General features: G+C 42.0%; 1 protein-coding gene across 1 annotated transcript in view; it reads left to right on the top strand.

Moving 5' to 3' along the window:
• ZFAT (zinc finger and AT-hook domain containing) overlaps positions 1-22205 on the top strand; it is a 133377-nt gene that overhangs the window by 10047 nt on the left and 101125 nt on the right. Inside the window, exons 2-3 of the mRNA XM_083360036.1 lie at positions 2878-3048; positions 18243-18509. Coding sequence (XP_083216162.1) covers positions 2878-3048; positions 18243-18509 — 438 coding nt within the window. The remainder of the gene's footprint in view (positions 1-2877; positions 3049-18242; positions 18510-22205) is intronic.

Below are 22205 nucleotides of genomic sequence, written 5' to 3'. Positions count from 1 at the left end.
GGGGCTTTCGCAGAGAAGAGGGGGTCAAACTATTCTCCAAAGCACCAGAAGGCAGAACAAGAAGCCCTGGATGGAAACTAATCAAGGAGAGAAGCAATCCAGAACTAAAGAGAAGTTTCCTAACAGTGAGAAAAATTAACCAGTGGAACAGCTTGCCTTCAGTAGTTGTGGGTGCTTCATCACTGGAGATTTTTAAAAAGATACTTTGACAGCCCTTTATCTGGAATGGTGTAGGGCAGGGGTCTTCAAACTTGGCAACTTGTGGACTCAACTCTCAGAATTCCTCAGCCACCCAGAGCTGGCTGAGGAATTCTGGGAGTTGAAGTCCACAACGTCTTAAAGTTGCCAGGTTTGAAGACCCCTTGGTGTAGAGCAGGGGTCTTCAAACTTGGCCCTTTTATGGCTTGCCTGGCTGAGGAATTCTAGGAGTTGAAGTCCACAAGTCATAAAAAGACCAAGTTTGAAGACCTCTGGTGTAGAGTCTCCTGCTTGAGCAAGGGGCTGGACTAGAAGACCTCCAAGGTCCCTTCCAATTCTGTTATTCTGTATGAGATGACCCAGGGCAACTGTGTCCCTCCTTACACCGAAGTGAGTCACACTCTGTTCACTGACGTTTCTTCTCTGACACGTTTGCCACAGTTGTTGCTCTAGGAAGAGAAATCTTATGATAACACAGAGGTAATGATGGCAGATAATTAGATTTATTTTCCAAAAGCTTTCATGTCATAAGAAACTTGTCTGGAATAGTAAATGAAGTTTTAAGTTTGTAGGCTACAAGAAGATTGCCTACAGCCAGCTGAAATATTTCACCAGTTCTATGTCTCCTTAGCGTATCTGCATACTTAATTGATTAACAGCTTCTTGGATTCTCTGCATATTTAATTCTTTGTCTAATTAATTGCTCTGTTGACTTCCCTCCTAATTAATTACCCGCGGCCTGCTCATCAATTCCATTCATGCTTAATTTGGAATACTGCTTATTTGATTCTTTACCTTTAATTGGCCCTTTCATTTATTGTCCTGTAGATTCCCAGCCTAATTATCAGCTTATTTATCCATTACAGTTCACATATTTATTCAGATGCTGCAGAGATCGGCAGCAACTTTATTATTAGCAGCAGCAATAATTATTTATGCAGTGTGTAGCAGGATCTCACTTTTTTAGTTACTATTCATCCTCACGGCAAAACTGTAAAGCACGCTAGCTTTTCTTTTTCGGAATTTAGAGGCAGGACTGAAGATGGGATAAAATTCTGTGGGATAACAAGTAAAAATAATAATAATCTAGGTTTGACAGGACTCCACTTCATGCCCTGAAACGGCGTTTCCTTCTTTCGTTTTTCTTCTGCTTGTTTACTCATCACCAGAGTCTTCAAAATAACAGTCATACTGCATGATTTAATTATTCCAGTAATTGGATAAATAAGAATATAGGGAGACCTCAATTTATGGCCCTAATTGCCAGGCTCAATTACAATAGTAGGTCAAGGACTCCTATTTATTCAGTTAGTGGAATAATTGAGCCCAGCAATTATGGTCATAAGACACGACGGTCGGAAAGCAAGTCATCATGTGACTAACCTGATTTTACAACTGTGCTTTGCAATCATTCTTAAGCAAATGTGGCAGTCACTAAGTGAACACTGGCGTTCTATCGGTTGCTATGGGCGGTTTTTGATTGAAACTGGGGGGAAAAAGCCGTTTTTCTTCAAAAACATCACAAATCACAGTTATGCCACTCTGGGACACTGCATATGGCTGTAGATGTGAGCTGGTTGCCAAATGCCCAAAATTCAGTCATATGACGGGGTGGTGGGGTGGTGGCTGTCGAAATTTCGGAATATGTATCCTTTGAAAGGTCTGTTAAAACTTTAAATGGACGCTAAGTGTTTAAATGTTGAGCCTAATTATTATTAAAATAATGGTTAAGTACATCAGATAGTAGCACCTACCTAAACTTTTTAAAAAATAAAATAAAAAGATAAACCAGATTAGCTTGTGTAGTGATTGGATGGGAGACCACCAGGAAATCCCAGAGATTAGGCCAGACTAGGAATTTGGTGGTGGGGACATCCTAGAAAAAGGGTAAACCACTTTTATATTGTTGCTTCTGGGATGTTTTTTTTTCCCACCCAAAGTTCCTCCCCTGGCCTACATTTCTGAGGTCACCAGATAGATGCATGGGTATACCAGTAATCCTTGACTTACAACTGGCCGCTTAATGACCGTTTGGTGGTGCAGTGGCTAGAATGCAGTATTGCAGGCTGACTCTGCTCACTGTCAGGAGTTTGATCCTGACTGTCTCAAGGTGGTCTCGGCTTTCCATCCTTCCTAGGACAGTAAAATGAGAACCCAGATTGTTTGGGACAATACGCTGACATTGTAAACTGCCCAGAGTGTGTTATAAAGCACTATGGGGCAACATGTAAGTCTAATTGCTATTGCTATTGGTGTTTGAAGTTGCAGCATACTCCAAAAAGTGACTCTCAGTCCATTCTCAAAGTTAGGATTGCTGTATCACCTTCCACGTTCGCTTGGCAACCAGCTTGTATTTATGACTGGTTGTAGTGTCCTGCAATCCTGTTATTATGTTTTGTGACATTTTTTGCCATTTTTTGGCCAAAAAAAATCGCCTATTGGATAAACTGGATTTGGATTTGTGACCATATGATTTGCTTAATGACCGCAGTGGCTTGCTTAATGACCGTTGTAAAACTGTAAAATGCAGTCCAGTCACCCAGCGACACGGCTTGCAACCAAAATTCTCAGTTGTGGTCATAAGTCATCTGTGTAACTTTATAGATTCCCGAACAAACACTCCCAATTTTTTTTTTTAAAAAATAGTAATAACCAACTTTTTTTTTTTATGTTTTCCAGGGAACAGATCCATCTTCATGTGTAAGCTGTGTAATTTATTTTCTCCCAGCCAGTCCGAGTTGCTGTCTCACGTCTCTGAGAAGCATTCAGAAGATGGGACCAAGGTGGATGAAATTGTCGTTCTGCTCAAGCCTCTCACGACGCCCACCAATCCGAATAAAAATGGAGAAGGTACCCGGCCAAAATCAGCCAATGATGTGAACGCTTATTGCTCTGTGGCAACCCTGGGTTGTCCTAAATTCCTTCAGCTTCAATTCACAAGAGCAGCCAGTCTTTGCGTATTTTATGCAATTCTGACTGCCCTGATTAAAGGTCTCTGCTTAAGGCCGAGGAAGGCTTTGATAGTCTCCTGAGTCTGCCAGCAGATTTGTTTGCTTTCATTAATTATAAGTACGGTTTAATGTCTACATGTTTTCTATCCCTATCCTTTAAGGAGGGGGTGCGTACGCACATGAATTTAACTACCGTTATAAATTCAGCTGTGTGTTAGGGCAGAAGTAGCAAAGATGAATGCTGATGGTTTAATAATTGATTTATTTCCTGCCTTTATTACTTTTGTAAATAATTCAAGGCAGTGAATTTGCCTTCCTCCTCCTATTTTTTCCCTACAACAACCCTGAGAAGTAGTTGGGCTGAGACAGAGCGGCTGGCCCAATCACCCAGTTGGATTTCATGCCTAAGGCAGGACTAGAACTCAGAGTCTCCTGGGGATTGGCCCAAAGTCACCCAGCCAACTTTCATGTTTAAGGCAGGACTTAACTAAAGAAGATAAATTCCCTGAGGATGGGCTCCAGCATGAGTCCCAAAGCTTGGAAGACAAAACCTGGTCTCGGTGACCGAACCAGATTGGATCCTGCAACATTATCCTAGGATACGTATATTCGCCTTCATTTGTAAGAATGAAAATATTTTGGAGATGATACAGAGTGCATTTCTCTGCTCCCTAATCTTGTCCTTCCTTAAGCCAAGATTACAACCAGGTTGTATTCCCATGTGGAATTAACCCCCAGTACGTCATATAGAAATGTAGCCTTTGAATGTCATTACTTCTATTATATAGAAGCCGTGGCAATGGAATAAATGCACCACCCTGTAATTTCCCTGTCCAAAAGCAGCACACCATGTGGTGGGCTTCCATCACGGCAATAGAGCCGTGGTGGCGAACCTATGGGCATGCGCCCCGTCGCCCCAGTCCTGGCCCTTCAGCTGGGTTTTATAAAACCTTTTCGCTTTAGGCCTCCGCTGCCGCGTGCCCCCCCCACCAAAAAAAGGTTCGTTCAATCAATCAATTTCAACTTCTTGCTGGAAAAAAAATGATCTCGCAAAGTTGGAATTGACTGATTGAACTTTTTAGTCCCACCCAGTCTGCCGTTACCACTGCAGCCACGCCCACCCAGTGGGCCACGCCTACCCAATGGGCCACGCCCACCCGGCGCCCAACGATGCGTAAGTGGGTTTTGGGTTGCAGTTTGGGCACTCGGTCTCTGAAAGGTTTGCCATCACTGCAATAGAGCAATAGCAGCCATCATCTTTGTAATAATGGTTATCACCTCCAAGACTGCAACAACGTTCCAGGAACAATTGCTTGCTTCTTGTTGGTTTTAAATATAAGCGGAGCTCTGCTTTGTTTATAAAAAAAACCTTTATTTTGCTTGTCCACGGTTAACTAGGTCTTAGAGAGCCATTAGGGGAACTTTGCTTTGGAAAGCAGCCACCACACCAAATAAGAGGCCGCTGTCATTTGGCAAGTCAATTGGCTGGATGCTAACTTGGCATTTGTAATAATAATAATAATAATAATAATAATAATAATAATAATAATAATAATAATAATAATAATAATAATAATAATAATTGTGATTCATTTTAGATAATAGCCCTCATTTTCTGAAAAGGCAGAACTGGGACCATTCATAATTTATAATGGAAAATTAACACTGGCACATTAGCCAGAAAGGCATACAGCACAAAGGTTGAGTGGCTTAGCCGACGATTATTGTCCTAACTAAACAGGATGACAAATACAATTTTCCTTTCATTTGTCTGGACGGTATTGCCCCTGGTGCTAAAATAATTGGAGGCCGGATGGCACTTGCTAAGCCCTTTTTCTGATGCCTGGTTTTAATATTGTTGTTGTTAGCTGCAAAGTCGTGTCCGACTCATGGACTCATGGACAACGTTCCTCCAGGCCTTCCTGTCCTCTACCATCTTCTGGAGTCCATTTAGGCTCACGCCTACTGCTTCAGTGACTCCATCCAGCCACCTCATTCTCTGTTGTCCCCTTCTTCTCTTGCCCTCAATCTTTCCCAGCATTATGCTCTTCTTCAGTGAGTCCTTCCTTCTCATTAGGTGGCCAAAGTATTTGAGTTTCCGCTTCAGGATATGGCCATCTAAAGAGCAGTCAGGGTTGATCTCCCCTAGGACTGACCGGTTTGATCGCTTTGCAGTCCAAGGGACTCGCAGGAGTCTTCTCCAGCACCATAGTTCAAAGGCCTCAATTCTTTGGCACTCAGCCTTTTTGATGGTCCAGGGTTTTAATATTACAGCTGTGTTAAAGGGAAAGACAAAAGAGAAAAATAAAAGTTGCACAACTTATAAGCAAAGCCTTCTGCGGCCCAGCAGTAGTGAGAAAAACAACCAATGTTGTAAATCAAGCACCTCCATCATCGAAAGAGCAAGTGGCAAAACAGCATCTAGCATTTACTGTATCTTGTAATTTTTCTAGATGGGCATAGAATCATACAGTTGGAAGGGACCTTGAAGATCTTCTAGTCCAACCCTTTGTCCAGTGCAGAAATCTATACTTCTAAAAGCTAATTATATTTCCCATTATTGCTAACTTGCCATGCATTTAGGGCAGGGGTCTTCAAATGTGGTCCTTTTATGACTTGTGGACTTCACCATTCTTCCTCCTCCTCCTCCTTCTTTCTTCTGATTCTTCCTTTCCCTCTCCTCCTCCTCCTCCTCCTCCTCCTCCTCCTCCTCCTCCTCCTCCTCCTCCTCCTCTTCCTCCTCCTCCTCCTCCTCCATCATCCTCCATCATCCTTCTTCCTCCTCCATTCAGTGAAAAAGGTTTAACCAGGGGTCTTCGGTCTTGGCCCTTTTATGAGTTGTGAACTTCAACTCCTGGCTGAGGACTTCTGGGAGTTGAAGTCCACAAGTCATAAAAGGGCCACGTTTGAAGACCCCTGATTTAGGGTATAGATATTTTTTAACACCATCACACTTTTTTCAGACATGCATTATCAAACTGGGACAGGGTATGGATCACAAGCGCTGGCTGGTTACGTCTTCCACACACTGGAGGTTACATCATTGCTGGATTCACACAATAAGTAAGATTAGCCTTAAAAATGAAAAGTTAAGGTTGACCACAAGTAAGAAATACAAGCTCTGTTCCTTAGCAGTTGCTCAACAGCTGAACCACCATCTCTGCTAATTAACACTGCGAACCAAGTGGCAGGAATTGAACGGCAGTAAATCTGTCCGGCCATTGATGTGTTCAAAAGAGTAGCTGTTGGAGGTCTAATTAATGTATTATAAAACTCTGTAGGCAAACTGTTCCACTAGTTCAGGGGTAGGCAACCTTGGCTCTTTTATGACTCGTGGACCTCAACTCCCAGAATTCCTGAGCCAGCATGGCTCAGCTTGGAAACCTCTCCCTTTCCCTCATCATGGCTGGCTCAGGAATTCTGGGAGTTGAAGTCCACGAGTCATAAAGCGGCCTAGGCCTAGGCCAGGGATAGGCAACCTTGGCTCTTTTATGACTCGTGGAATTCAACTCACAGAATTTTCTTTGCACAAATTAAATGGAAATTTCTATACTGTGAACATCCTGGCTAAGCCAAGGCAAGGCTACGAAAGCGTAGTTTAACTTCCATTTAATCTTTCTTCGTATATTCTTCTGTATACACCACAGGTCTGCAACCCGCGGCTCCGGAGCCACATGCGGCTCTTTCAGCCGTCTCCTGTGGCTCCCAGTCCTCTGCCATGTGCAGTCCAAAAAAAAAAGTGGGACTAAAAAAGTTCAATCAATTCAAATATGCAGGGTAGGTGCATATCTCGCCTTGGCTCCACTCTTCAGTCAAATCCTGTTCTGCGCATGCACGCATGTACACACATGCGCACACATTTTTTGCGGCTCCCAGTTTTTCCTTTTGTGAGGGAACCGGTTCTGAGTGGCTCTTTCACTGTTTCAGGTTGCTGACCCCTGGTATACACTAAACTCTTACGCTGAACGCTGCCTCCGTACAGCTAGTTCTCGACTTACGAGCAAAATTGAGCCCAAAATTTCTGTTGCTAAGCGAGACATTTGCAAAGTGAGCATTGCCCTATTTTACAACCTTTCTGGCCACAGTTGGTAAGTGAATTACTGCAGTTGTTAAGTTAGTAACACGGTTGTTAAGTGAATCTGGCTTCCTCATTGACTTTGCTTGTCAAAAGGTCTCAAAAGGGGATCACGTGACCCCAGGACCCTGCAACCATCATAAATATGAGTCAGTTGCCAATCATCTGAATTTTTGATCACGTGACTGGCGATGCTGCAAAGGTCGTAAGTGTGAAAAACGGTCATGAAGTGCTGTTGTAACTTCAGACGGTCACTAAATGAGCTGTTGTAAGCCAAGGAGTGCCTGTATGAAAAGTATGACTGCTGCTGCAGAAAAGGGAGTCTGTGACTTCTCTTTGGTGTGCTTTTTTAACTGCCCAAATTTGCATTCGTGAAACGCCTTTGATAGGAATGCATGCCAAATTAAATACTAATAAAATGGGATGAGGTAATTTAACTCATCATTGTAGAGGCTTAAAGCCTGGATACCTATGGGACTGCAACTCTCTGCTTGTTTCTGCCATTAACATTAACATGGGAAGGTTGGTTCGCTTCATTGGGTTAAGATCTGCCATCTTACGTCATCTTGGAGACATACCTTTTTGGTGGCCCCTCCAGCTTTCTAAAAGGGACGCGGTGGCTCAGTGGTTTAGGATGCTGAGCTTGTCGATCAGAAGGTCGGCAGTTTGGCGGGTCGAATCCCGAGTGCCGCGTAACAGAGTGAGCGCCTGTTACTCGTCTCAGCTTCTGCCAACCTAGCAGTTCGAAAGCACGTAAAAATGCAAGTAGAAAAATAGGGACCACTCCGGTGGGAAGGTAACAGCGTTCCGTGCGCCTTTGGCGTCTAGTCATGCGGTCTTGTCGATGTTATCTGGGCACTTGTTTAATTCTCTTTTAATTTTTGTATTTGCTATTTATATATGCCCTGTTCACTGCCCTGAGTCCTTCGGGAGAAGGGCGATATACAAATTTAATAAAATGAAATGAAATGAAATGAATGCCAGCCACATGACCACGGAGACGTCCTCGGACAAACGCTGGCTCTTCGGCTTTGAAACGGAGATGAGCACCAGCCCCTAGAGTCGGAAACGACTAGCACGCATGTGCGGGGGAGCCTTTGCCTTTACCTTTTACCAGCTTTCTGGTACAGCAGCCTTCTGAAATCTATACAACCCCCAGCCCTGTTGTGTTTTTAAAAGCTTTGAAGATAAGGCTTTTTCAGATCTCTCTGTGTTGGATGCTTTGTGTGGTTTTGTAACTATACCTGCTGTTTTTTCCTGATATGGATGTTTTATCCTTATTGTTATTTCTCTCTCTGTGTGTGTATTTTAATTATTTACACTCTGTAAACTATCTAACAGTTGCAGAAATGATTGAGGCAGCCTCTAGATTTGATTTCATATATAAATAAAATGAAATGTGGGCATCATCTTTGTAGGTTGTATAACCAGGCCATCATACAAGTAATGACACGTTTTTCTGAGCGTATCATGTTATGCAAACATAGCAATTGTATTTTGCTAACTAGGATTTAGGGTTTAGAATGCAGGATCTGTCCTGGTCTATGAAGAAATTCCTAGGTTCATACAACACTTTACTCCTGATTACCAAAAACAGTTTTTGTATTTACTCAGTTATGCTCCAAGAGAAGAATTGTTCTCCAAGAAATAAGTAATACAATGGTTTAATGTATACCATAAGATAATTCAGTGGGTATTAGTTTCCTTTTAAGCTAATCTATTGTGTTGTGCAATTCAGCCAATATTTATCTTACGAAGGGTAAAGTCAATTCCTGCAAAGTGGCCACATTACTTTGCACAACATTTTCAGCCAAAATCTTTTTTTTTTATTTGTCTTGAAAAAAAAAAGAAAAAAAAAGATGCGTGCACCTTCCTTATAGCTGCGAACCAGGGAGACCCACGTTCATGGAAGTCTCTCTGTGACTGTGGAGAAAAATAAAAGGAGCGATTGCTAGGGGTGTGGCCCAAGCTAAAGATGGGATAAAAATTTCATATAATAATAATAATAATAATAATAATAATAATAATAATAATAATAATAATAATAAGAAGAAGAAGAAGAAGAAGAAGAAGAAGAAGAAGAAGAAGAAGAAGAAGAAGAAGAAGAAGAAGAAGAAGAAGTAGTAGTAGTTGGAAGGGACCTTGGAGGTCATCTAGTCCAACCCCCTGCTCAGGCAGGAAACCCTATACCATTTCAGACAAATGGCTGGCCAGTCTCTTCTTAAAAACTTCCAGTGTTGGAGCATTCACTGCTTCTGGAGGCAGGTTGTTCCACTGGTTAATTGTTCTAACTGTCAGGAAGTTTCTCCTTAGTTCTAGGTTGCTTCTCTCCTTGACTAGTTTCCATCCGTTGCTTCTTGTCCTGCCTTCAGGTGCTTTGGAGAATAGCTTGACTCCCTCTTCTTTGTGGCAGCCCCTGAGATATTGGAACACTGCTATCATGTCATCCCTCGTCCTTCTTTTCATTAAACTACACATACCCAATTCCAGCAACCGTTCCCTATACGTTTTAGCCTCCAGTCACCCAATCATCTTTGTTGCTCTTCTTTGTACCCTTTCTAGAGTCTCGACATCTTTTTTACATGGTGGTGACCAAAACTGGATGCAGTATTCCAGGTGTGGCCTTACCAAGGCATTGTAAAGTGGTATTAGTACTTCACACGATCTTGATTCTATCCCTCTGTCAATGCAGCCTAGCACTGTGTTGGCTTTTTTGCCAGCTGCAGCACACGGCTGGCTCATATTGAAGTGATTGTCCACTAGGACTCCGAGATCTCTCTCACAGTTGCTACTATTGAGCAAGGTACCACCTATACTATAGCTGTGCATCTAGTCTGTTGAACACTCCTAAAAATAGCTGAATCTGCAGGGGTTATGCATGATTCAGTCTGATGGGTAAGCTCAGTACGACTCCGTAGGAACTCTCCTCTCTTATTGCTATGCATGGACTGTTAGGTTGCCCTGTCAGCTTCCTCCTTTGCCGTAGTTGAGATGGGGTTCCTTCTTTGAGGGTGTGCTGGCTAGGGTCAAGACCTTGTACCCCTCTTCTTGCAACCCTGTATCTTTTCCGGGAGCCATCTTGATTCCTCGGTTGCCACCATGCTTGGGAAGGTGGTCTTCCGCATCCCTCACAGCAGAGTTGGAAAGAGTCCTAAAGAGGACCTCACCTCCACGTCTTGCTGCAGGTGTCACCTTCCTGTTTGTGGAACCACACGGAGGATCAGGTCTCTTCCATTGCGGGCCTGCAGCTGGGCTGGGGCAGACAGCAGCCATCATTCTCAACAGCCAAGGAGAAAACCAACCTAGAACTAAGGAGGAATATCCTGATGGAACAATTTACCAATGGAACGGCTTGCCTCCAGAAGTTGTGGGTATTCCATCACTGGAGGTTTTTAAGAAGAGATTGGACAGTCATTTGTCTGAAATGGTGTAGGATCTGAGCAGGGGGTTGGGCTAGAAGACCTCCAAGGTCCCTTCCAAATCTTATTCTGAAACTGGGATGCCCTGCCAGATCAACTGGCTAGGCAGACTTCCCTGTTAGAAGGGAATCTAACTAGTTTGCTTAGCGGCCTTCTCCCCTACGTGAGGTCTAGTGGTTATATGGAACCATAGTTTCCATCTAAAGGAATTCTAGGAACCGCAGTTCCTGTTTCTCTGGGACCCAGATTGTTGGGGGCAATTAAGCTGACTTTGTAATAATGCCACTTGGGGTGTGTGTGAAAGCCCTAACAAGCAGGCATATACATAGAATGAAGGCTACTGCTAAGCTTGTAAGCCGCCCTGAGTCTTCGGAGAAGGGCGGGATATAAATGGAATTATTAAAAAAAAAAAATTGAAGTTACCCATAAAGGAGATTATTTGTAGCTCAGAGTAGAAATGAGGGGTCTTGGGTGCTCTCTAAGCTCAGTTGTTTTCTTGCAGACGTTTCATGGCCCAACTAGGTAACCTCATCAGTGATTGTTGAAGTTGCATCTTGAACCATGCATTTTCTTTTTCCTCCAAATATGTGAGTTCCTTGTCTTCACACTGAAGACCAGGTTTAACAGGCGTGTCAAACTCGCAACGTCACGTGACATCGCGCGACGTATCACGACTTTTTCCTCATTGCCGGCAATGGGGCGGGTGCGGTTTTGGCGTGACGCATCCGTTCCCGTGAGCCGCTGCATTGAGATATTTAATTTAATAACTGGAACGGTAAAGTGGATAATGGGCCAGAACCACACTGGGGTAATTTGATTGGTTGGAGAGTGCAGGCTCCTGCATGAGGCAATTTGTTCTGTACCAGCCTGCTACCGGCACTGCAGAAAAGGCAGGGACAACCCCTTTACAAACGGCAAGAGGCTGGAACTAAGCCTGCCAAATTAATTAACATAAAACAGAGCAAAACAAGACACGAACCATGAAACAGGAGCTATTCAAGCGGTTGCCTTCAGCAAACCAGCCCTCCCACACATTCCCCTTTTATACAGTTCAGGGTGTGGCTTCTCTCTGCCTCCTTCCGAGATGCCCCATTGCCTTCCTCTGTTTACTCCTGATTGACTGCCTCCTGCGTCGGGCGTCCTTGAACAGGGCCAGCTGTGGGTCATCTTCATCCACGCTGTCAGGCTCACACAGCTGAGTCTGCGTCGTAACCAGATGGGAGGGGCCTGGCTGAGGGCTCTGCGGAGCCTCAAGGCCATCATCAGCAAGCTCTTCAACACCCCCCTCCTCCTCCTCTGAGTCGTCCGACCCAACTGCCGAACCCACAGGCTGACCCTGAATCACAACACAATTCTACATTATGATTGGTTGCTGGATGCAAAGGGGGAGTTTCCCTTTTTTTCCCCCCCGCCTTTTTTCTTCTGCGTGACCGGTGATGATTTACCTCATGACGTAGTGATGTGCCTGACTATCTTGTTTGCTGTAAACGTCGATGTTAAATATATTTATTTATATAAAGCTAGAAGTTTGTGTCAGCCTCTCTGACTCCATTTGGCCGCCGGCTATGCAATTCCCTGACAAGTTCCTTAGATAATCATGATTTTGCACAAGGGCCATTCAGAGTAGCATACTAATACTAAGCGTTATAAAAATTTACAGTTCGGCAGGGTTGCCACTCTTTATGTTAGCAAAGCAGGTAGAGTTTCAGTTAGAAGCCACAGCCTGTCAGTAATTCAGCAAAACCTGCTGCTCTCTGTGAGGTTGTGTGTCTGAATACGCACACACATACACACACACACAAGCGCACACATTTACAGTCATGTATTTTCCTTTGTGCATTCTGAATAAATTATTAATGAAGTTCAGCATTGTAAAAAAAAGCAAGCACATCTCGATATAAATCACCAGGGAATAATAAAAGCCTAGATAATGCAGCGTCCATTATTTTGCAGCAGCAACGTTTTAATTCCTCGCCCACCTCACCCCTTACCAGGGTATGCATGCTAAAATAGCGCAAGTTATTGCCAAATGATTAGTTGATGCTTGAATGAAAAAAAGTACATTTAGGAAAGAACAGGGTAATGGCTCTGTGCTTAGGGTAACTCATTCATTTCTCTTGATCCTATCATTAAAAAAAAAGCCATTTCTGTGAATTGTCTAGAATGAGATGCTTCTCTCACATTTTTGGGGAGAAGAGGCACTGTAGCAGGACACTGACTGAGTCAGTTTTCCTAGCAGGCGGACCAAATTTTGGATGATGATCTTTCGTCTAAGCCTAATCACGGACATAAAGGAAAGCTGATGTTTTTTTTTAAATGAGGGAGTCCGCTAACACCAGGGGTCCCCAACCTGGTCCCCTACTGGCCATTGGGTCACAGAAGAGGCTGGCCACTGCATGCATGTGTGCGCACTCACTCGCACTCATGTTAGCACCGCCACCACTGCTATGCAAACGGGGTGCCACGTGGCACGAACGGGACAGTGCTAGCGCCCGCGCAGCAAAAACAGAGCGGTGCTACCGAGTGTCACATGGGCGCTAGCACTGCCCCATTTCCATCACATGTGCTCATGGCCCCCTTGTGTGTGTGTGTGTGTGTGTGTGTGTGTGTGCACGCGTGCACTGCGTAAAATGCTTCCCCCTCCCTTTCCCTCTGGTCTGCCATCCGGGAAAGGTTGGAGACCTCTGGCTTACACGGTCTTAGCTAGACTGATAAACCAGGCAAGACTGCTCTCTTAAGTTCTAGCCAGGGTAGACATAGAATGGGAGTTAAAAACAGAAAGGTTGAGGCATCTCTTTTCCCTTTTTAAAAAAAATAATAATACTTTTCATTGAAGTTTAAAATTACAAAGATTAAATTAATCAGTGGAACAACCTGCCTCCAGAAGCTGTTAATGCTCCAACACTGGAAGTTTTTTTAAGAAAAGACTGGACAGCCATTTCTCTGAAATGGTATAGGATTTCCTGCCTGAGCAGCGGGTTGGACTAGATGACCTCCAAGGTCTTCTTCTTATTATTATTATTATTTTTTTCCGAAGACTCAGCGCGGCTTACAAGCTTAGCAGTAGCCTTCATTCTATGTATATGCCTGCTTATTAGAGCTTTCACACACACACCCAAGCGGCATTATTACAAAGTCAGCTTATTGCCCCCAACAATCTGGGTCCTCATTTTACCTACCTCGGAAGGATGGAAGGCTGAGTCAACCTTGAGCCTGGTGGGACTCGAACCTGCACTAATTGCAGGCAGCTGGTGTTACTTAAGGAGGCATTAGCCCACTGCTCCACCAAGGCTCTTAATACTAATATTAATATTAATAATATTAATTAATTAATAATATTAATTATTATTAATATTAATAATATTAATTATTATTAATATTAATAATATTAATTAATATTAATATCACACAGTCAGCCAGATGTTCAGACTGGATTTGGCATTTTTGTCTACCTATCGAGTCCATACCAAGGACCTGGGATAGGCAGATGTGGATGTTTGATGGTATTACAGATATTATCGCAGGGTGGACAATATTATTTAAATATAAGCAAGAAAAGCAAGAAAAAATAGTGCAAAAAGGAGAAGGGGAGAGGGGGATAGATAGATAGATAGAGAGAGAGACAGACAGACAGACAGAAAGATGGTCAGACGGATGGACGGACGGATGGATGGATGGATCTTTTCTCTTCATCAAGAATAAGTCTAAACATTTTTCTTTTCTTTTCTCTTATTGATATATATTGTTCTGGGTAACCCCTCTCCCCTCCGTATGGAAGCACAACATGTGTTCAGGGTGTCTGTGTGTGAAGAGTTTTTAGACTTTCACCACTCAATTTCTATATTTTTTGAACTTGCAAAATATTTGAAGTTGATCTCTATCAAATTTTATGTATAACCTTGTATTGACATATGGAGGAAAACGTATCTTCTTCGTTTTTTATTCCCTGATCAAGTGTCAGATTAAAATGGCTGAACCGTAGCCGAAATGAAAGAATGGAGGGTGGGGGAATATGCAGCTCCTAGCTGAATTTTTCTTTATTATCTCTTCATGAGATGATAATGGTTTTGCAAGAATACAGTAAGTCTAAGCATTTCTAATAGTTTAACATCTTCTCTAATATTTCTAACAATATTCTGTTCATCCCATATCTCATCTTTATACATTGACAGTTAATAAAGCCTCATCTTTCAATCTTAATTGGCAAGTCCATTTAGCGCTACTAGAAATAACAGTATATATTTTTAACTTTAAGCAAGTAAATCAATTTCATAATTCTTTTCCTTTACGTGTTACTTTAATACTTACTCTAAAATATATGTGTAAACAAAATTCTTCCTGCCGTGTCTTACATCTATAAACAAATCTTTAAAACTTCATATAACAAAGTTAATCAAGAAAAAAATCCATTAAGAGCCACTCGAAAGAACAAATTGAAAATATCTTTAATCCCTTCAAATAATATTCCACAAATTAATTTCTGATCATCTTCTCTTCATCTCCTCTCAGTGATAACATCATAGTTTATCACTTTCTCCATAAATACAACAAAACTCTTTCTCTCATATCTTATTTATGAACAAATCTTTAAAGCCTCATTCACTCCGACTCAAAGAAAACCCATTAAAACTATTAGAAAAAAGAGAATAATATACAGTTTAGCCTTGATCAAATAGGCCCCCACTTTGTAAACCTTAATTTTTGTTTTAAGGGTTTAATTATTTCTTTTAGGTAATATCCTAAAAGCTGGTTTCTTCTTTCTTTTTCTTTTCTCCTGAATTGCTTCATAGGTATAGCACATCTTTTCTTTAATGCAAAGTAAGGAAATTATCAAAGTCACTTTTTTGAGTTAAAATCATTGGTGGGATTCTGCCAGTTCGGCAGAACTGATAGCTAATTTTTTGTTGCCCAGGCCCAGAATGGACTTCCGGAAACGGCATCCACACAGAGAACCCGGTTGTTCACCTATTTGAATCCCACCACCGATTAAAATCCACATATTTAAGTCATTAATCTGGTTATTATTTTCATGTCCTTTTTGACTATGGAAATCTCAGCCAGCTTCATTTGTCTGGCTTTGTCAATATGCACGTAACCGGTTAGATTTAAATCCATATCCAAAACACTTTGATATTCAGCTGTGTCCCTTCTATCTCTTCTTTTAAGCCATTTTTATTGTTATCAGACAGTCTCAAGAGTAATTTCTGAGTACATTGTTGCCAAATATCCTTAAATTCTTCCAGAGTTAATCTATTTTTTCTCCATTCTGTATTAGTGGGAGTTCTCTGTTAATTATAATCTTTAATTCTTTCTGGTTGCCTTTCGTAACCCGCCTTCAAGGTCTGTTCTTATCACATTGTGTTCTTAAACAGAACATTTCCCAGGAAGAGGTTTCTGACTCTTAAGCTCAAATCTTCATATATTTTAATAGGATTTTAAACAAACAGCAGGAAATATTCTTACAACTTTTTTTTTCAAAATCTTGTTTCCAGTCAGTCTGGCCCCCTAGTCCATTTAAAAGCTTTCCAAAATCAACATTCTAATCACCCTTTTACTGCTTTTTTCCAATTAAACAAAAAAAGTTCTTAAGTTTTCAAATTTACACAAATCTTCTTTCATTGTAGGTTGGAGGAATATCACCCAGTGTAATAAAACCTGTCTTTCTGGAGGTTCTTAAAAGGCCAAAAAAACAACAATTTATAGGCCATTTCAAGTAAAAGTGGTTAAAAAGGCAAGATAGCCAAAAACCAGTATGCCTATGAAAGGCTCCAACTCAGGCTTAGGCCAGGGGTCTCCAAACTTGGCAACTTTGAGACTTGTGGACCCTTCAACTCCCAGAATTCCCCAGCCAGCATTGCCGGCTAATGAATCCTGGGAGCTGAAGTTCACAAGTCTTAAAAGTTGCCAAGTTCACAAGTCTTAAAGCCAGCCATGCTATGGGGAAAGGGAGAGGTTTCCAAGCTGAGCCATGGTGGCTCAGGAATTCTGGGAGTTGAAGTCCACCAGTCATAAAAGAGCCAAGGTTGCCTACCCCTGGTCTAGGCCTAGGCCGCTTTATGACTTGTGGACTTCAACTCCCAGAATTCCTGAGCCAGCCATGCTGAGGTGAAAGGGAGAGGTTTCCAAACTGAGCCATGCTGGCTCAGGAATTCTGGGAGATGAAGTCCACCAGTCATAAAAGAGCCAAGGTTGCCTACCCCTGAACTAGTGGAACAGTTTGCCTACAGAAGTTGTGGTTGCCCTATCCCTGAAGGCTTTTGAAACTGGGCAGCCACTTGTTTGAAATGGTATAGGGTCTTCTGCTCAAGCAGGGGGTTGGACTAGAAGGCCTCCAAGGTCCCTCCCAATTCTGTTATTCTATTTAAAGCAGGAGTCTTCAAACTTGGCCTTTTTATGACTTGTGGACTTCAACTCCCAGAATTCCTCAGCCAGGCATGCTGGCTGAGGAATTCTGGGAGTTGAAGTCCACAAGTCATAAAATGGCCAAGTTTGAAGACCTCTGATTTAAAGGATGAAAAATATGGTAAAAAATGATTATCAGGCCTTGTGAGTGAACTGGGGCATTGGCTGACATTTCACCTGATGAAAGCTTATTCTAAAATTACCCATCTAAGGATTCTTTTAGGGAAGGATTTCTCAAATAAATAAATAAACAATTTTGGGAGCCAAACCAACTGGATTCACACACAGTGCAGGAAACCAAAATCAGAGTTTGGTTCAGTTTGGCTCAAGCATCTCAGTTAATGGAACCTATGGTCTACAAGTGTGAGCTGTGATTTACGTGAACCACAACCAACTGAACTTGCCAAATACACCTCAAAAAAAAAAGGCTTGATACAACATGTGAACCCATCGGTGTGTGGAAAAGTGATGACTCAGAGTGACTTCCGGAGAAAGATGATGGATTAAGATGGCTTTAGTTTTAGCAGAGCAGACGATTGGGGTTGAAAGCTGAACTTTGCCTAAGCTAGGGATCATGGCTGATTCAGGAATTCTGGGAGTTGAAGTCCACAAGTCACAAAAGAGCCAAGGTTCCTAACCCTGCACTAGTTAATCGTTCTCGCCATTAAGAAATTTCTCCTTAGTTCAGGTTGCTTCTCTTCTTGATTAGTTTCCATCCATCGTTTCTTGCCTTCTGGTACTTTGGAAAATAGTGGCAGCCTCTCAAAGATTTGAACATTCTCTTAAAAATCTTTATTCTTCCTCATGCAAGTACCCTATTTTTCTTAGCTGTTTCCAGTCTTCACTAGTATTTGAGTCTCCATCTTCCCTTAAAGTGGTAACTGCTAAACACTAATGCTGGTTCATAAAGAGGAAGCTCTGTGGTTTAGATTTTACTGTGACTTGTCATTAGCAACAGCAAATGTCTAGAATGTACATTGAGTCTTGTGAGTTAAGTTGGGAAATAGGTTGGCTTGCTTCGTAATTTAATTGACCAGGCTGCTATAAATATAATCTGAGGATGCTTGGCCGTATAAAATCATTTGTGGCGAGAATCTCTTGGAATGTCTTTGCTACAAGTTTATTCAGTAAATATTCACTAAAGCCAGAATTACCCTCTCAAGTGGTTAATTTCTCTCCCGTTCCCTATTCCAACAGAACTGCTCGTCGTGAAGAGGAAGAGAGGAAGGCCCAAAGGATCAACCAAGAAATGTTACGCCGAAGAAGAATTGGCTGAAAGCACTACCTCTGCTCCAAGTGAAGGTGTACAACCAGGACCTGAAGAAGGAGGAGAGTTGGTGGATGTTCCCGTAGAGAACTTGCAGTGCCGGAAGTGCAACCGGAAGTTCTCTAATTCTCGACAGCTCAGAAAGCACATCTGTATTCTCGTTAAGCATGAAGACCTGGAAGAAGAAGGGGATTCAGGTGAGCAAACGTATTACGGTGCATTCTTCAAGGCGTGGCCTGTGACTCCAAGATGAGTGGAAAGCTTCGTTGTTGGAGTTTTTATTTATGAATTAAGGGAATTTATATGGCCATCCAACTCACGTCACACTGACTCTGGGTGACTTACAGAACTAAAACCCCTAGACAAAATGTAAAAAAAAAGGTTCCACTCCCCTGGCAACAAAATCAAACCAACCACTTGATGGGCTTTGTATCCCCCACCAAGTTCAGTGGCAAAATCATATCTTCGGGACCTTTTGAAAGAGCGTCAAAGAGTATTTCTGCAGAGATGATGTTCCACAGAGAGTGAGCCACCACAGAGAAGTCTCTTCTTCTTGGTCCCACTAGAGGGATATTTTTAGGAGAAGAAGAGAGCCCTAACCTTAACCCTCCCTCTCCATTCTGGTAGGTCAGTTAGATATAACTGGAAAAAGACGATCCTTCAAATAATGAGAGCCTTGGTGGAACAGTGGGCTAATGCCTCCTTAAGTAACACCAGCTGCCTGCAATTAGTGCAGGTTCGCATCCCACCAGGCTCAAGGTTGACTCAGCCTTCCATCCTTCCGAGGTAGGTAAAATGAGGACCCAGATTGTTGGGGGCAATAAGCTGACTTTGTAATAATGCCGCTGGGGGGGGGGGGGGCGAAAGCCCTAATAAGCAGGCATATACATAGAATGAAGGCTATTGCTAAGCACATTGGTTTGTGCTTAAATTGTAAGCCGCCCTGAGTCTTCGGAGAAGGGCAGGATATAAATGGGATTAAAATAAAAAATAAAATAAAATGTGCCCACCCTGGTTTGGAGTAGCTGGCCAGCTAATAAGGTAAAGGTTTCCCTGTCCCTTGTGTCCAACTCTAGGGCACGGTGCTCGTCTCCGTTTCTTGCCCGAGGGAGCCAGCGTTGTCCAAAGACATTTTCCGCGGTCATGTGGCCACCAGCATGACTATAAGCCGAAGCTCACAGAACACTGTTACCTTCTCACCACAGTGGTACAGTCTACTCACATTTTCATGCTTTCAAACTGCTAGGTGAGAGGTCAACTAATACGTTATGTTTTTTTTCATTAAGACCTTTTAGTTACTAATAAGCACAGTACAAATGGCTTGATAGTTGTCAGAGCCATCCTCCTCTCTCTCTCTCTCTCTCTCTCTCTGTATGTGTGTGTGTGTGTGTGTGTGTGTGTGTGTGTGTGTAACTTCTTTCCACTCCTTTATTTTTGATTTCACCCCATAAGCTGTCCCATGCTGACACTTATCCCATTTCTATTTCTGTTGTCAGGAAGAGCAAATACATCATTGATAAAGCAGAGTTTGGATCAATTATGGCACTCTGATTTGGGTTGATTTCTACTAGAGGCTTTGGAGCATGGATGTAGTTCCAGTCTCCAGCTGTTTACAGCTGCTTCTGTGCCCAGGATCACGTAGCAGTGCAAAGGCAGACGTGTGTTCTGTTCCTGCCTCTGCCTGCTCTGATTGCTTTTGGGAAATCAAGTCCGAAGCACTGCACAGCCTTAGTATATATAGGTAGTCCTCAACCTACGACCACAATTGACCCCAACATTTCTGTTGTTAAGGGAGCTTTGCCCAATTTTATGTCCTTTCTTGCCACAGTTGTTAAGTGAATCACTGCGGCTGATAAATTAGTAACCCGGTTGCTAATTGAATCTGTCTTCCCCATTAACTTTTGTTTGTCAGAAGGTCGTAAAAGGTGAGCGCATGACCTTTGGACACAGCAACGGTCATAAGTATGAAGCAGTTGCTAAGCATCTGAATTTTGATCACATGATCATGGGGATGCTGCAAAGGTCACAACTCTGAAAAACGGTCGCATGTCAGTGCTGTTGTGACTTTGAATGGTCACTAAATGAACTGTTGCAAGTCAAGGACGACCTGTATTGCGTGATCTGGCCTTTTCATTTATGACAGCTAAGAGGCTTTGTCCCTTGTCCCTTCTGAATGCTTTCTAGGAGTAACACGTATAAAGTATATTTTACCTCTAACTGGGTTTAGTGCGTTCGCTTTAAAAAAAATAAACATTCTCTGTGTTCCTGAATGTAGGTGTATCTCGTCCTAAGTGCTTGTTAAACACATAAAAAAGTCTGAAGTAGTGATTGGGTTGGGGTGCTTTGTGGTTTGGTTTTTGGTTTTGTGTGTGTTTGTGGTGGGGTTGTTTTTTCCCCCGGTGTGTGTGTGTGTGTGTCTGTGTTCTTTTATTTGTTTTGCTTTGTTTCAAACACAGCAGGTTTTTTCAGCCAAAATGATTTCCTCCTTTGCTAAGAGCCATACCCTTCTGAGATTCGAACCTGGGTATGAAGGGTATGGCTGACTGATGAGAACAAATAAGTTTGAAATGATCATATCTGTCTCCCTTTATTCTTTGTTAGCAAGCCAAAAAATTTACACAAATATGAGCTGCCACTGCTGTGGCTATTGCCTGTACATGGCCTTGGGTTAGGCTGAAACAGGAAATAAGATTTGTCCCGTGTTTGGGACTTAAGCAAGTGCATTCTAAATACTTAACAAACATTTAATATATATATATATATATATATATATATGTGTGTGTGTGTGTGTGTGTGTGTGTGTGTGTGTGTGTGTGTGTGTATGTATATATATATATATATATATATATATATATATATATATATATATATATATATATATATACACACACATACACCGTATATGTTTTCTGAGGTTTTCGCGGGTGTTTGTATGTGGATCTTTGGTCATTTGGGTTTTTCCCCACATAGAATTGAAGGTGTAAGAGCAACGTTTCGCCGAAATCCCATCCTGAGGATGACGGATGGGATTTCGTCGAAACGTTGCTCTTACACCTTCAATTCTACGTGGGAAAAAAACCGAATGAACAAAGATCCATATATATATATATAGATAGATAGATAGATAGATAGATAGATAGATAGATAGATAGATAGATATGGATATATATATCCGTTATATATATATATATATATATATATATATATATATATATATATATATATTTATTACATTTATATCCCGCCCTTCTCCGAAGACTCAGGGCGGCTTACAAGCTTAGCAGTAGCCTTCATTCTATGTATATGCCTGCTTGTTAGGGCTTTCACACACACCCCAAGCGGCATTATTACAAAGTCAGCTTATTGCCCCCAACAATCTGGGTCCTCATTTTACCTACCTCGGAAGGATGGAAGGCTGAGTCAACCTTATATATATATATATATATATGTGGATCCTTGGTTTTTCGGGTTTTTCCCCGCGTAGAATTAAAGGTGTAGGCGCAACGTTTCGACGGAATCCCATCCGTCATCATCAGGCTTCTGCTTCCTTCTTCTGGGAGTTCTACGCGGGGAAAAACCCGAAAAACCAAGGATCCACATACAGGCACGCGCGAAAACCTCAGAAAACATATATATATATATATATATATATATATATATATATATATATATATATATATATATATATATATATATATATATATATATATATTAGCCTTCTAGCTAATAAAAATAGAGAAAGAACCTGTGGCTCAGCAAGTTAAAACAACTGCCTAATATACAATCAGCCCAGGTTCGAATCTCAGATAAAGGGTATGACTGACTGATGAGAACATAAAGAGTTCGAAATGGCCATCTCAGCCTCCCAAAATTCTTTATTAGCAATTTGAATA

This window comes from Vipera ursinii, assembly GCF_947247035.1.
Source record: "Vipera ursinii genome assembly, chromosome: 3".
Lineage (NCBI taxonomy): Eukaryota > Metazoa > Chordata > Lepidosauria > Squamata > Viperidae > Vipera > Vipera ursinii.
The sequence above is the reverse complement of the archived record's forward strand: the minus strand, read 5'-3'. Positions and strand labels throughout refer to the sequence as shown.